This window comes from Ursus maritimus, unplaced genomic scaffold (assembly GCF_017311325.1).
Source record: "Ursus maritimus isolate PB19 unplaced genomic scaffold, ASM1731132v1 scaffold_28, whole genome shotgun sequence".
NCBI classification, from domain to species: Eukaryota; Metazoa; Chordata; class Mammalia; order Carnivora; family Ursidae; genus Ursus; species Ursus maritimus.
Window position 1 is genome coordinate 14,247,317 of NW_024425341.1, and position 15,503 is coordinate 14,262,819.

The window sequence follows — 15,503 nt, forward strand, 5'->3', positions numbered from 1 at the left end:
GAGGAGTGTGGAAGTCTCTCTCCCTCTCTCTCTCTCTCTCACACACACACACACAAATACAGATACACACACATTCACAACACTCTGAAGCAGACTTGCTTTCATTGACTTCCTAACTGATAAACCTTGCCTATATTTGGTCAACTCTGTTCATCTGTACCCTCTTGCCCCTTCCACTCACCACCCAGGAGCTCTGTATTTCCTGCCACTGGTGGCAGCTTGCTAATTCTCCTCGCTGGGTCTGGCTGCCCTCAATCCCAGCAGGACACACAATCAGCCTCAGGAAGTGATGAAAATCAACTTCCTCTTGATACGGTTCAGCCGATGCTGAACAATACTTTTATTTTTATTGCTGATTAATCTGACTAATGAGATAAAGAACACTGTGCTTAGCTAATGTCCAATTAAACATTTGTTCAGGTCATCAAAATCTCCTGGCTATTATCACAGGTGACATTCTGAATTGATGTCAGCAATAGAAGCAGTACCCAATTCCCCAAGTACCAAATTCAGTAAGCACAGTATCCAGCTGTGAAAAGGGGAGAGGAAACATCCCTTCTCTTCCATAATTACCGAGCGGCCAGCCAACCACCTTTATGTTGGTGAAGCTTGTTTATTTATTGTATATGCTAAATGCTCAGGCCTTACACAGAGCAAGTGCAAAGGAAACCAGGCATGTCACAGTGTGTTCTCTTCCTTGGGAGGTGAGCAGTAAGTCAGCTCTGGAGTAGGATATCAGCAAGCAATGGGAGAAAGGCAAACGCCCCACTTACCATAGAAGAGGAATGCTTTGGTCATGGGATGATGTAGGAAGGTCCGGTTGATGGTGAAGAAACACACATCTGCCCCACACTGGCCAAGCCTTCCGGTCTCCCCGGTCAGCGGGGACCACCAGAGCATGACGGGGTAGCTTTCGGGTTCCAGGTGGGTCTTCCTATTCAAGGTCAGTGTTTCTTTCCCAGGGAGCGGATAGAGATGTGCAGGCTCTTCTTGCATTTTTGCCTGTCCATCTTGCAAACTGGAAGTTTTAAACTTCTTCCTTTCAAATTTTCCCAGTTCAACCACTACCTGAAAGAGAAGACCAGTATTACAGAGTCAGACCCTTTCATTACCTCTTTCACGTCTCCCATTCCTCTTGATGACGAAGCCTCGTTTTAGTTTTCTATCTCGGCTATCACAGATTACCACAAACACAGCAGCTGACAACAACACATTTATTGGGGCGCCCGGGTGGCTCACTCGGTTGAACATCCAATTCATTTCCACTCGGGTCGTGATCTCCAGGTCATGATCTTGGGGTCTTGGGAATGAGCCCCGCATCAGGCTCCACGCTCAGTGAGGAGTCTGTTTGAGATTCTCTCTCCCCTCTGCCCCTCCCCCGCTGTCTCTCTAAAATGGATAAATAAATTTTTTTTCTTTTTTTTTTTTCAAAGATTTTATTTATTTATTTGACAGACACAGCCAGTGAGAGAGGGAACACAAGCAGGGGGAGCGGGAGAGGAAGAAGCAGGCTCCCAGCGGAGAAGCCTGATGTGGGGCTCGATCCCAGGACTCTGGGATCACGCCCTGAGCTGAAGGCAGACGCTTAACGACTGCGCCACCCAGGCGCCCCTAAAATGGATAAATAAATTTTTAAAAAAAGAAGAAGAAGAAGAAAGAAACCAACACATTTATTGTGGCATAGTTCTGGAGGTGAGAAGTCTGACCTGGGTCTCACTAGGCTACAACAAGGTGTCAGCAGGACTACGTTCTCCGGAAGCTCTGAAGAATCCATTTTCTTGCTTTCCCTTCTTTTAGAGTCACCCACCAGTCTTGGCTCGCCGCCCCTTCTCCATTGTCAAACCGGCAATGTTGCCTCTCTCTGATGCTTATTCTGTTCACGTCTCTGTCTGACCACAGCCAGGGAAGACTCTTAGCTTTTAAGGACTCACGTGATGACACTGGGCCCACACTGGTAATTCTGGATAATCTCCTCATCTCGAAGTGTCTCACCTTAATCCCACCTGCAACGGCCCTTCTGCCATGTAAATTTACATCTCCACAAGTTCCAGAGATCAAGGTGCTGGCAAAATATCTACCAACAAGCATGCTAAATTCTCCTAAACACATGCCGGCTACATTTCTCCATTTCATAGGCATATAAGGTATCTGGAAATAGTTTTCTTTCTTAATGAAACCCGTGAGAGTCAGGGCCATCATCTGGCTCTTACTCGAGACTACATTCTAGGGAGAATTCGTTATAAATTACTAACAGGTTTCTTTTTATTACAGTTAAAGGAGTCATAACACAGGTCTTATATTTCTAGTAATTTCTGTTGTGGCATCAAGTGAAGTCTACCATGAGTCCTGGGCTCCCTTCCATGTAAAACCACGTTTCCTTCCTTCTCTCAGGATGGTCTGGGTCGGGGCGCCTGGGTGGCACAGCGGTTAAGCATCTGCCTTCGGCTCAGGGCGTGATCCCGGCGTTATGAGATCGAGCCCCACATCAGGCTCCTCTGCTGGGAGCCTGCTTCTTCCTCTCCCACTCCCCCTGCTTGTGTTCCCTCTCTCGCTGGCTGTCTCTATCTCTGTCGAATGAATAAATAAAATCTTAAAAAAAAAAAAAAAAAAAAGGATGGTCTGGGTCAATGGACAGCGAGGCCATCGGTAACAGGAGTCTAGAGGGCAGGGTGGGCAGAGCGGACACAGGGCAGCCCCCCAAGTGCTGTCTTGTCATCAGACGTGAAGCTTTGATACTGACGTGGCATTACAGCAACAGGGGAGAGAAAGCAGTATCAAACGGGAGCTGGTCTGTTGCATACATCACTGAAACGTTAGCAGCCAGACGGCACCGAAGCAAGCCGTGGAAGGAAGGCACACCTTTACGTACTAACTCCTCCCCCAGACATCTGCGTGGCCCCGGGTCCCACTCCCAGCAGCCACAGCATTGCCTCCTCTCTGTGCCTGCTACCCCAGTGTCGGAAAAGGCCACTGCCCCCTGACAGAGTCTGCGACTCCCTGGCGTGGGTCCATAATGTTCACTGGATTCTCTGAGGGATCCAAGGCCAAAAAATTATCCCAAACCCCTGGTGACGGCCAAGTAGTACTCCGAAAATAGTAGGAAATTACATTAGCTTTAAAAAAAATCATGGCTCCCCTACGACACCGAAGTCAGCATCACGACAGTGAAACAATCACTAAAAACTGAAGTCTAGCCCCGTCAACAGCTTTGTCAGCATGTTTATGATGAGAATGTGGCTACTTCCCAGGGGCTTGAAGGAATGGAGCTGACTTGTACCCACAAACTCTGGATCTTTTCACCCCACCCTTCCCCTGCAAATGTACAACCAACAACTTTAAAAAGAGGCTTTTAGAAAGCCATAGATAAAACTGCAGAGGCAAATTTTGCTCCACCTTTCAGATCAATGCTTACTATGTAGGGTATAAGCTCTTTCCAAATACTAGGGATTGGTTTAGGGAGAGATTTTTCCGCCAAACAGCTTTTAAAAAATATTTAGCCTCGGGGCGCTCGGGTGGCTCAGTCAGTTAAGCGTCTGCTTTCGGCTCAGGTCATGATCCCAGGGTGCTGGGATCGAGTCCCGTATCGGGCGCCCTGCTCAGTGAGGAGCCTGCATCTCCCTCTCCCTCTGCCCCTCCCCCTTGCTCATTCTCTCTCCCTCTCTCTCTCCCTCAAATATATAAATTTAAAAAATATCTCTCTCTCTTGCTCTCCCTCAAATATATAAATAAAAAACAATCTCAAAAGAAAAAGAAAAAAGAAAAGCTCTTAGCTTCGACACAGTCACTCCTCTTAACTGAAAAAAGTGCCAAAGTAATTGTCTAGTAAGATCAAAGCTCTCGTAACTTCCCACAGACAGTAGAGAACTCCAGTCCCTCCTGCACAAGCAGGTCCTGGACACCCACGAGACAGACGAGGAGGGAGTCAAGTATTTCCTCTGACCAGAATCCTGATGTGGCAGCAGAAGGTGGTAGAAGTCCAGCGCCAGCCTGTCTGCCGAAATGCTTTTATATGCGTTATCTCATTTGATCTTAATCAAGAGGAAAAAGCCCAGAGAACGCCTCTGTTTCCATCCACCCCACACCTGAACTGCTCATATCCACAAATAATCTTTAGAAGGCTTTTGGATTTCCAAACGGACAGCTGGTGCTTGAACGGGTCCAAAGTATATCTAAATTCGTATCTATACTTTTTCTATTGCTATGTCATTCTTACTGTAATTTGAAATCAGTAATGAACTTCAGCATCACCGACTTCATGAAATAGATGGGAAGTGGGAAGACTTAAAAAACGCTGCAGTTCGAACACCCACATTCAGGAGCACCTGGGTGGCTCAGTAGGTTAAGTGTCTGCCTTTGGCTCAGGTCATGATCCCAGGGTCCTGGGATCCAGTCCTGCATCGGGCTCCCTGCTCAGCAGGGAGTCTGCTTCTCCCTCTGTCTGCAGCTCCCTGTGCTTGTGCTCTCTCTGTCTCTCTCTCTGTCTGATGAACAAATAAAATCTTTAAAACAAAACAAAACAAAACACCCACATTCAGTCCTTGGTCAAACAGTATGTCAAGAATGACAAATGTATTAATGTGGATGCTTGTGCTCCGAAGAACGATCTTATTCCTAGAATACACACAGCTTCTTCAAGAATGCCATCTTTCAGAAGTCATCGTGACGGGGCTTTGAGAAAGCCATCTAAATTTGACCCAAAGTAGATGGAACTCTACTTTCTCTTCTTCTAGAACCAGGACCCTACAAGAGTCACAAATTGACCCCCTACTCACTGATTTTGTTTCTACCTGACATACCCACTCACTAAACATCAGTTTTATCTATTGACAAAAGAAGTATTTCCCTTGCCTTAGACAGAAACACCCCCCCTCAACCCGATCCTGAGAGATTAAGCAAAAAGTAAAGTACTTGGAGACAATAAGAGTGGGTTGAGGGTGGGAAGGGTGGAATGGCTCAGGAATCGACACTAAGCAACCCAAATTCTTGCTACCTGGAGGGTGACAAGCAGAAAGACGGTGGCTGTGACGCATAGGCAAGATGCCAAAAGCTTCCTCCTTTGAATCCACACCATGCTGCCCGGCCCCGGGTGACTGACAGAGGGCTAGCCTGGTTACCAGGTGTTCTCGAGTCGGCCCATAGCCCAAGACAACTTCACGTGGAGGTACCATCTGGGTGCCAATTTCTTGCACCGTCATTCCTGCTGGGACCTGGTCTCCATGAAGGACTGAGATCCGAGGTTCTGCGTGAGCCTGGCTTGGCATCAAGAGGGAACAGCATGCAGTCTTCTTAAGCTATCACCGGAGCAGCTGGACATTCTTCAAACCAGAAGGCATCAAAAAATTCTGTAATAAAAGAATCATGTTTTAGCCCTGGTGCAGAAGACTTAATAAATGTAGTCTTTCAGGGTTATCACATAGAAACCCAACACTTTAAAACTAAAAGGAGCTTTGAGATCCTAGATACCTCATTCCTAGATAAGGAAACCAAAATCAGAGGTAAAGTGACTTGGTCAAGGTCACACAGCCCATTAGAGGACTGTGACAGGTCTACAATTAGGTCCTGAGTCTAAAATTCTGTCTCTACTTAATATTCTCTGCCATCAGAAGATTGAATTGCCCAAGTCACTTACATGTAGTCATTTTCTCCTTAGGTTTCAAAGGAGTAGAAAAGCAGAATTGAAATTACCATGATTGGGGCACCTGAGAGGCTCAGCTGGTTAAGTGTCTGACTCTTGGTTTCGGCTCAGGTCATGGTCTAAGGGTTGTGAGACCGAGCCCTGGGGTGGGCTCCGCGCTGACTGCAGAGTTGGCTTAAGATTCTCTCTCCTCTTCTACCTCCCCCGTGCGTGTTCTCTCTCTCTCTCTAAAAATAAAAATGAAAAAAAAAATTACCAAGATTATCCACCCACTCCTGTAAAATTCAGGGAGAAAATAAATAAAAGTTCCAGGCATGGTTTGAAAATAGATCACGATCAACTGACCCACACTTTCCCTAAGGAAAATAACTTCAACGACAACATAAGAAATTCTGATTATTGATGTATTTGTTCAGTCTTTTAGGGCAAGTGTAACAAAGCAGTGGGTTGTGTGAACAATATGATTCTCTGGAAGTTCTGAAATAAGATTTCCATCTGTCTGAAATGTATGATCATTTCAAAAAGTTTTAAAAATGAACTAAAGAGTTCCAAAGAATGCCTTTTATTCCCAGGGCTCTGTGCAGTCAAATGTCTTGGTCAAATGACCCACTGGAGTTCTGGAACACAGCAAGGATCAACGTTCCTGAGGCTACTTTACTGTACCCCAAACATCTGGTTCTAAGATCTGATTGTACATCTCCCAGATATAGCATGAAAGATATAACTAGAAATATAAAAATGATGTTGAATTCTGGTTAAAAATATTGGCCTTAAAGGTGGACTCCCCTCTCGTGATCTACTTTAAGTCTAGAGTAAGTCCCTCAGCAACAAAATGACTCCTGGATTCAGAAATCATCGATGGTGTGTTTTTCCTCTTTTACCCATGGAACTTCTGTAATCCACGGTGACAGAACAGCCGTAGAGTCAGCCTGCCAGGATTCAAATCTCAACTCCCCAGCTGGTTTAACCTCGCCTCTCAATATCTCGATTTCCAAAATGTAGATAATAAGGGTGCCTAATCAGAAAGCTATTGAGAATTATGAGATAAGATTACTAAAACACTCATTTCAGAGTGTGGCACACAGATGTCCAATAACTATTGGCTATCTTATTTTAAAATATTCATCATCATTTTTATTATACTTTTAAGTCTAAAACAAAGCTGAGTTCATCTAAAGTATGTTGCTGTCCCATCCACTGAACTTCAAAAGGAGAAACACTCATCTTGCCAAAGAAGAGGAGATCACTAATATTTGTTGAGTGACCTACTGTAAGCAAGGCCCTTCCTAAGTGCTCGCATGCATGAGATCATTCAATCCTCCCACAACTCTTACGAAGCAGCAATTGCTGTCCTCATTTTTTTAAGGATGAGAAAACCCAATTTGAAGAAAGTAAATTAACTTACCCAACACTACAACTTTGATAAGTATTACAACCAGAAACGAGTCAGACTCTGAGGTTCATGCATTCTTTTATATTTTTTTTAACACGAATGGGGGCGCCTGGGTGGCACAGCGGTTAAGCTTCTGCCTTTGGCTCAGGGCGTGATCCCGGCGTTATGGGATCGAGCCCCACATCAGGCTCCTCTGCTATGAGCCTGCTTCTTCCTCTCCCACTCCCCCTGCTTGTGTTCCCTCTCTCGCTGGCTGTCTCTATCTCTGTCGAATAAATAAATAAAATCTTTAAAAAAAAAAAAAAACGAAGACTATAAAATTCCCACCCAATAATACTAACACAGATCATTTGCCTTCATCAGAGAAAATACCTATAGAGAATCGCTCTCGGTCAGCTGGTATACCAGAGGAAAATGTAACGAAAATCTGTAAGAACCTGGAAAGTGCCTTCCCTTCTACTCAGTTGATGCTAGTAGCTATTAACTACCTAAAATGCGGAGATAGCACTGAGGGTTTCAATCCTGGCTCTGTCATTTACGCGTAATATAAATTTGGACAAGTTACTAAATCTTTCTAAGCTTCAGTTTCATCACAGTAAAGAATAAACGTTAACTGTCATTATTTCTTTCCCTTGCCTTACAGGAAGATGATCCAATTTCTGTTTTATATGCAAAGGCAATTTATTATAGCTATAATTAATGTAACCCAGATTAGGTAATGAATTATTACCACCTTAAGTGGGTATAAAACTCTATCATCTTCAGAAGATTTTAACATATATCACTCCACTCAATCTTACTGATAACAACCTTGTAAAGTAAGCAAGGTAGGTTTTTTTTTTTTTTTAAGATTTTATTTATTTATTCATTCGACAGAGATAGAGACAGCCAGCGAGAGAGGGAACACAAGCAGGGGGAGTGGGAGAGGAAGAAGCAGGCTCATAGCAGAGGAGCCTGATGTGGGGCTCGATCCCATAACGCCGGGATCACGCCCTGAGCCGAAGGCAGACGCTTAACCGCTGTGCCACCCAGGCGCCCCAGCAAGGTAGGTTTTATTCGCAGTTCCCACAAATAAGGAAACTGAGCCTCAGCAACTTTAAGTTGATTTGCCCAAGATCATAGTTTTTAAAGGTTGAAGTGGGTCTAGAAATCAAGTCACCTGTCTCCAGGCTCACGGGAAAGGAAAGAAATGGGGGAAACAGTGACCGCTTGTTAGGAGTCCAAGAGGGTCAGTAATAAAGGAAAACAAAAGATGGGGAGAGAATGGGAGTACATAGTTTGGGATATTTTTACAGCTACCACAACGCCGTCCTAGGGTCTGTCCTAGGTAGGACCTTTTTGAGTCTTTACATGGCTGTATGAACTATGACAGAGGAATTTAAGGTTACAAATTCCCTTTCATCCAAAGAATCTCAATTTAGCTTATGCTCCCAAAGCCAGAGGTATAGTGAGGTCTCAGGGACCGAGCTGTGGTTAAATGCCCACCACTATACTAAAGGAACAGAGCCAGTTAGTGTAGACGGTATTAAGATTTACAGCATGCAGCCATCAACCAGACCTCGGGGCACATCAATCTAATATATGGTATCAATTACCCAGGAGCTTGTCATCCAGTCACCAGTCCCCCCACTGGTGGGACAGATGGGCTTGCAGAGAGCGTGGCGAAAGTCAGTAAGCGTCATGCAATGGGGACTCTAGGAGGAAAGCTCCCTTCTGTTTCATCACTGCCCCCAGGGTGAATCTCAGAGTCCACCAAGAGGGTGCCCCAGAACATTCCTTTCCCGGATGAAGCAATGTGTGCTTGTTCAGACAACCATGGTAGGTAACATCTGAAACGGACGCTCGCTAACCAACCCTCTTGACCCTAGAGCTGAGCTTCCGAAATGCATTTTTCGGCTTGCGTGCACTGCCTGGGGCCGGCCATCTGCTGCCCAGAGCGGGGTCTGAAGCTGAGCGTGACCAGCCCACACTCCCACAAGAGCTAGTCAGTCCATCAAAACCAGCAATACCCTCACCCTAAAATAATTTCAAATTTCTCCACTTTGTTTTGAATTAAAATGGACAGAGGAGGGATCTTAGAGCAAATTAGCAGTCTGAGGATGCCAGCTTCAAATTTCAGCCTCGCAGGGCCAGTCCAAAGTATAGGTTAAGGGTCCCAGAAATGGTACTCAGAAGATGATTTCTGCCCTGCATCTCTGAGTATAAAATGAAAAGGTAACCCTGGGAGACACACGGGGTTTTCTGACCCTGACAGTCTGTGTGTCTCTATCTTTCCCTCCTTGTCCCCATGGCAGGGTAAAGAGGTGAGGCAGAAGCTGAGAGCTCTGGGGAGGCTCCTTTGATCATCTCTCCTCTAATCTTTGATAAGCAACTGTCTAAACAGAGCTTAAGGTGATACCAGGGAGAATCTTTAAAAGGACTGTATCTAATTACCAAGCTTAAATGATACCCACTAAGGTGTAATTTCTCAAGTAGGCTTACTCTCCCAAAGCATGTTTTCATTTTATAATGTGTAAAGCCTCACCATATCCCTTAAACACGGCTGTCCTGAGAAAGACAGATGACGGCAGGCCGGTGGGAAGGTCTAAGAGCCTTGGGACAACTCTCCAGGAGCTTTTCAACCCCTCCCTTCAGCTACTTCTCCTCCTCAACACTCCTCTTTCATTGTTATTTGGTTTCTCCATAAGCCTGACAACTGGTGTTCCTACCAGTCTGACCCCTTGCACCTTACACTCTCTACCTGGCTGCAGAGTTGTTTTTGGAATGTAAACTGGATCTCTCTCCTCTGATTACAATCCATCCATGGCTTCCCACAGATTTCGAGATAAAGATCAAATGCATTAGGTCTGAAAACAAGACTCCCTGGACCCAGCCCTACTTCTCCAGCTTCCGCCACACATAGCCTTTGTTCTGACTATTCCTGGAGGGTCGCTTCCTGTTCTGTGCTCTAGTCCCTATCTAGCACATCCAACCTCCTTCACTACCCCAGTCATTCTCCTAGACTCTCCAGACCCCCTGCTTTGGCCAGCCTTACCCCTCCCAATGCCAAGCTGGGAGATCTAGATCCATATCATCATGCTTGTTTCTATCACTGCAGTGGAAAGAATGCAGGAAGCTGGCAGATTTCAGGAAACTTTCTAAAGTTGCTTTATTGGATGCATATAAAACACTTGTTGAACATTAAAAAGCTGATATACTCTTAATTTACAGAAGACTTCCTTAGTGCCCGCACCTGTTCCTTGGGCACCTGGAGAACATGGCATAGTGGTTCCAGTTTCCACTTTCATCCAGTTTTCTTTACTGACATTGATTGGTGTTTGTTTTCCTCGCTCTTTTTAAAAAGACTTCATATTTCACTAAGCGTTTGTTTTTACTAGAGTGCTTAGGGTTGTAGATTTCTATCTGGGAAGGTCATCGTCTTCCACCAAGCACACATTTCAGGTGAGACAGATCAAGAACACTGGAGATAAAGGGATACTGGCAGTCACGTGACACCAGCCTGGTGATTAACAGCGGGGAGTGGGGGAGAATTTGCAGCCTGAGACCTTCGCATCTCTACTGTAGAACTGGAGGTGATGCCACTTTTTTTTTTTTTAAGATTTCATTTATTTATTTGTCAGAGAGAGAGAGAGCACAAGCAGGGGGAGCAGCAGGCAGAGTAGGTAGAGAGAGAAACAGACTCTCTGATGAGCAAAGAGCCGGATGTGGGACTCGATTCCAGGGTCTGATCTGAGCTGAAGGCAGCCGCTTAAATGACTGAGCCACCCAGGCGTCCCAGGCGATGCCACTCTTAAACGGTTAAATTCCAGACATTCTGAAGCACTCAAATTATGCGATACTAATACAACTTCATTTAGTGGGGCAACTTAATATAGAAACTAAATTAAAACACATCCAGACCAAAAAAAAAAAAAAAAAAGGCAAAAAACAGAAAAGACTGATATGAAGCCCCAAATAGAAGCATTCAAAGGGAACAGGTTTTTTTAAAAGGAGGTGAGGGCACAAAATTGTGAAGATTCTGTATCACACTAAGAACTTCGCCAGCTCCTGAAGAGTAAGACTTTCTCATCTTTCTCCTTGTAAGGTCTTCTTAGTAACTGTTCTTTCTCCAAGAAGGATTCATTGGTTACTATGTAACAACCTTCCTACCAGGCAAAAGATCTGAACTGAAATCCCTCATCTGCTTTCATCATTTATATAATCAGGAGTGAGACACCAGTCAAGTAACATCAACACAGTGTGGCTAACACTTCACATGCCCGAAGACAAAGGGCTGGACCAGGGGCTCTCCTGGGGTTTCATCCCAAAATGAGGCTCTCCAATCCCACAAATAGCGTCCAGGAGCAAAAACTCTCCAAGGAAGAAAAGCTGATCAAGTAAAGAGATAGTGATCAAGACAACTTGAGTCACCATAAACCAAGAGTTCTGTAAATATAAAGAAATATTTCTATATAACAAGTTTAGAGTTACTTTATCATCATTCTCTTTAGTAATTCATCACGAACTTTTGAAAACTCAAATTTTATTCTCAAAGAAATCAATATCTGCAAAACGTTGTAAATAGAGACTTTTTAAAAAATGTTTAATAACCCATGTTCAGAAACCCTATAATGTTTATAGGGAACAATTAGATAATGCATTCCCACTGAAATCAACACTTTACATTCCACCTTTAGAAGGCACTTAAACATGGGTTGGAAATGTCTGCATCTGAGCAATACTTACACATATGTAAAAGCATTATTGTTTGTCCAAACTATGTTCTTGCTCTTTATTTTCTAAATTCATCCCTAGTTTTAATTTTTTTAAGTGTACTGTTTGTAGTATAAACAGTTTTAAGTGAAGAATAGAAGACAACAGTAACAGTTAAGGCTGTGTATTTAATTCACTGTTACACACTGCCATCTAGCAGGAAGCCAGCAAAGGAAGAGTTACTACAGCATTTCAAAAATGGAGCGGACCTTAACGAACCTCTGACGCTAGGACATTGCCTGTGGCTTGCAGACAGAGGAGAAACTTCTGAAATTGAGATAACGGTGCTTCTAGATTGGTGGGTCTGCCCTTTAGTGTGCAAATACCTGCGTTGATTATTCGATGCGGAGAGCCGGGACACACCTGAAAGCCCTCCCTTTGAGAGACCACGGGGTGAACCAGACACAATGCCCTAGTTGTAGTGTGACATCACGAGCAAGCCCAAGATTGGTCATGAGATTCTGGGTAGTCTCATGCCGAGGGAAAGAAGGGCGGACAAGGAGAACGAGGTCCTGAAGACCAACTTGCCGTATACCCTGCCAGAGCGCATGCACTCCGCAAATGAATGTAACCAGCCAAGTCACCGCACGCATTTTAGGGATATGGGGAAGCGAGTAGGGGGCAGTCTGTTGGGAGCTGTGATGTTAAGGAAAACAGTCATTTTGCGTGACATCTGCTACATATTCAAAAATCATTAAAAAGAGACCCAAAAAATGAAAATCACATCGATGTTATTTCCACATCTTACACAAAATTAGCTCTATTTCGCGGGCGCTAATCGGGTGCAAAAATCCCGAAAAAATGGGTCGCGTATGGATAACGAAAGCCTGCCAGTCTGGGGGCTCCCCCCGGGGCATTTTCTCCACGAAATACGCAATGCTCGCTATCGCTGGGCAGTCAGAATCGCTACCACTTCAGCACAATTCCAGCAACAAGTGATTATCAGCGAAGATGTGGGGAAGAAGGATGCAATTCACAACACACAGTGGCACAGTCAGGTTCTGGAACTGGTGGGGCTGGGAAGGATCTTGGCAGATGGGAGGGACGTGAGAACTCCCCAGTCGGCGGCGGCGGGGACCCGCGGGCCTTCCCCGGGCTCCCACCTGTGCTTGTCCAGCCCCCGATAGGTTTAAATCTCAGCTGGTGTCTCTGGAAAGCGCTGCCCAAGGTTTCCCAAAACAGACTCGGCTTCTTTCGCAGCGCACAACTCCGTCTTTCTCTTACACACACTCCCTTCTGGGCACAAAGAGGCGGTGTCGTGCGGCGGCGAGTTCGGCGGGCAGCTTCCCAGCTTCCGTGCGCACCAGGAAGTCTCCTTTGGTTTCCCGGCATCAAGACCCTGTCCCCACCAAGTATCACTCCAGCTAGAAAAGCCCCAGTGCCTCCCACTCACCTTGTCTCGGGGGAAGGAGGCTCGCTCGGCGGCCGGCAGCCCCGCGGTTTTCCACTTTCAGTTTGCGCCCTGCCTGAGCTGGGGCGAAGACTCGGAAAGGAGGTTTGGGAAAGGCGGGATAACTCTCCGCGCGCCCGGGCCCAGCGATCCTTGATCCAGGTTTTCGCCGGTGCCCGGCTTAGAATCCAGTCCACAGGGGTTCCCGGGAGCATCTGCCCCTCCCCTCACCAGAGAGCCTCCGCAGTTCTTGAAAGTTCCTGGGAGGCTTCTGAAATTCTCCCCTTAAGTAAGTCGTGGGACGCTCTCTGCGTCTCAGACTCTGCTAGGACTGAAGCAAACGCAGCCACCTTCAGGAAGACTGAGAACATGGTACGCAGAGCAGAGACCTGGGTCCCTTTCATCGGGTACCCGTCTTTGGTAGACTGAGCCGGACGCTCATTTGCCAGTAAAATAAAACTTAACTTCAGGCTACTGAATTGCAAATTCGGAGAACCCAGTTAGAATTATTTTGCTCTAGCCTCCAGGGAAGGGATATAGGTAGGGAGGTAATTCAAGACCTTGGTAGGGCCAGGGCTAGGTTGAGGCAGGGAGGCATCCAGGGCTCAATATATGAGGAGACACTGGGCACACTTGCAGAACCCTGACTCAACGCTGCCCTAGGCCTGCCTCACTCTAGTCCTGGCCCTGAGAGTTCTAGTGCCAAGCACCTCCATTAACTTCTTTGTAAAAACAGGGTGATAATAATGGTATCAACCTCAAGAAACACGAAAGACAAAGGAAAAGATTGGTAAATTGGATATCATTGAAAGTAAATTCTGTTCATCAAAGTTCATCAAAGACACTATTGATAGGAAAACAATCCAGAGTAGAAGATATTTGCAATAGATTTATCTAAGAAAGAATTCATATCCAGAATATAGCCAAGAATGCCTATAATGTGCTAAGATAGAATCGAAAAAGCAACCTAATAAAAATCTCCTCTGGGAAGGAAGGGACCAACAATTTACACACTTCATCAAAGAAGAATCTGACAACAATTATATACTACTACACATCCACCCACCCCAGATTTCGTGTGGACTGCAAAGGATCTGAAATAGAGCAATCTTGAGAAGAACAAAGCTGGACGTATCACAACCCCAGATTGCAAGATATAAAAGCTATAGTAATCGAAACAGTGTGGCACTAGCGTAAAAATAGCCACATAGATCAATGGAACAGGATAGAGAGTCCAGAAATAAGCCCCACTCTTATATGGTCAATTAATCTATGACAAAGGATGCAAGATTATAACATGGGGCAAAGACAGTTGTTTCAATAAATGGTGTTGGGAAAACTGGACAGCTACGTACAAAACAACGAAGCTGCACTGCTTTCTTACATCACACACAAAAATAAACTCCAAATGGATTAAAGACAAGTATGAGACCCAAAACCATAAAACTCCTGAAAGAAAACATAAGCAGCAATCTCTTGGACATTGCCCTTAGCAATGTGTTTATGGAAATGTCTCCTGAGGCAAGGGAAACAAAAGCAGAAAACAAACTATTGGGACTACATCAAAAAAAAAAAAAGCTTTGCATGTCAAAAGAAATCATCAACAAAACAACAAGGCAAACTAGTGAATGCAGAAGACATTTGCAAATGATATATCCAAAAGGGGTTAATATCCAAAATATATAAAGAACTTCAACTCAACCCCAAAAAACAAACAATCCAATTAAAAAATGAACAGAGGGGGGCGCCTGGGTGGCACAGCGGTTAAGCGTATGCCTTCGGCTCAGGGCGTGATCCCGGCATTCTGGGATCGAGTCCCACATCGGGCTCCTCCACTGGGAGCCTGCTTCTTCCTCTCCCACTTCCCCCTGCTTGTGTTCCCTCTCCCGCTGGCTGTCTGTCACATAAATAAATAAAATCTTAAAAAAAAAAAAATGAACAGAGGACCTGAATAGACAGTTTTCCAAAGAAGACTTCCAGATGACCAACATGAAAAAAATGTTGGGACACACGAAAAAATGTTCAACATCACTAATCATTGGGGAAATAAAAATCAAAACCACAATGAGATATCACCTTGCACCAATCAGAAAGGCAAGAAATAACAAGTGTTGGGTTAGGATGTGAAGAAAAAAGACTCCCTGTGCACTGCTGGTGGGAATGCAAACTGGTGCAGCCACTCTGGAAAACAGTATGGAGGTTTCTCAAAAAATTGAAAAATAGAACTGCCGTATGATCCAGTAATTCCACTTCTTGGTATTACCTGAAGACAATGAAACACTAATTCAAAAAAAAAAAAAAAAAACACAGTTGACTCTTGAACAATGTGGGAG

The 15,503-nt window shown here is 44.9% G+C and overlaps 1 protein-coding gene across 2 annotated transcripts in view; it reads right to left on the reverse strand.

Moving 5' to 3' along the window:
- Positions 1-13,359, reverse strand: part of FUT10 (fucosyltransferase 10) — a 75,544-nt gene extending 62,185 nt beyond the window's left edge. Inside the window, exons 1-4 of one of the 2 annotated variants that reach the window (XM_040643291.1) lie at positions 13,174-13,359; positions 5,686-5,862; positions 4,991-5,342; positions 774-1,068 (exon numbers count right to left, since the gene is read on the reverse strand). In XM_040643291.1, coding sequence (XP_040499225.1) covers positions 774-1,068; positions 4,991-5,071 — 376 coding nt within the window. In that variant the 5' untranslated portion in view covers positions 5,072-5,342; positions 5,686-5,862; positions 13,174-13,359. The remainder of the gene's footprint in view (positions 1-773; positions 1,069-4,990; positions 5,343-5,685; positions 5,863-13,173) is intronic. The other variant, XM_008710918.2, reaches the window with a different exon arrangement.
- Positions 13,360-15,503: the final 2,144 nt, after the last annotated feature.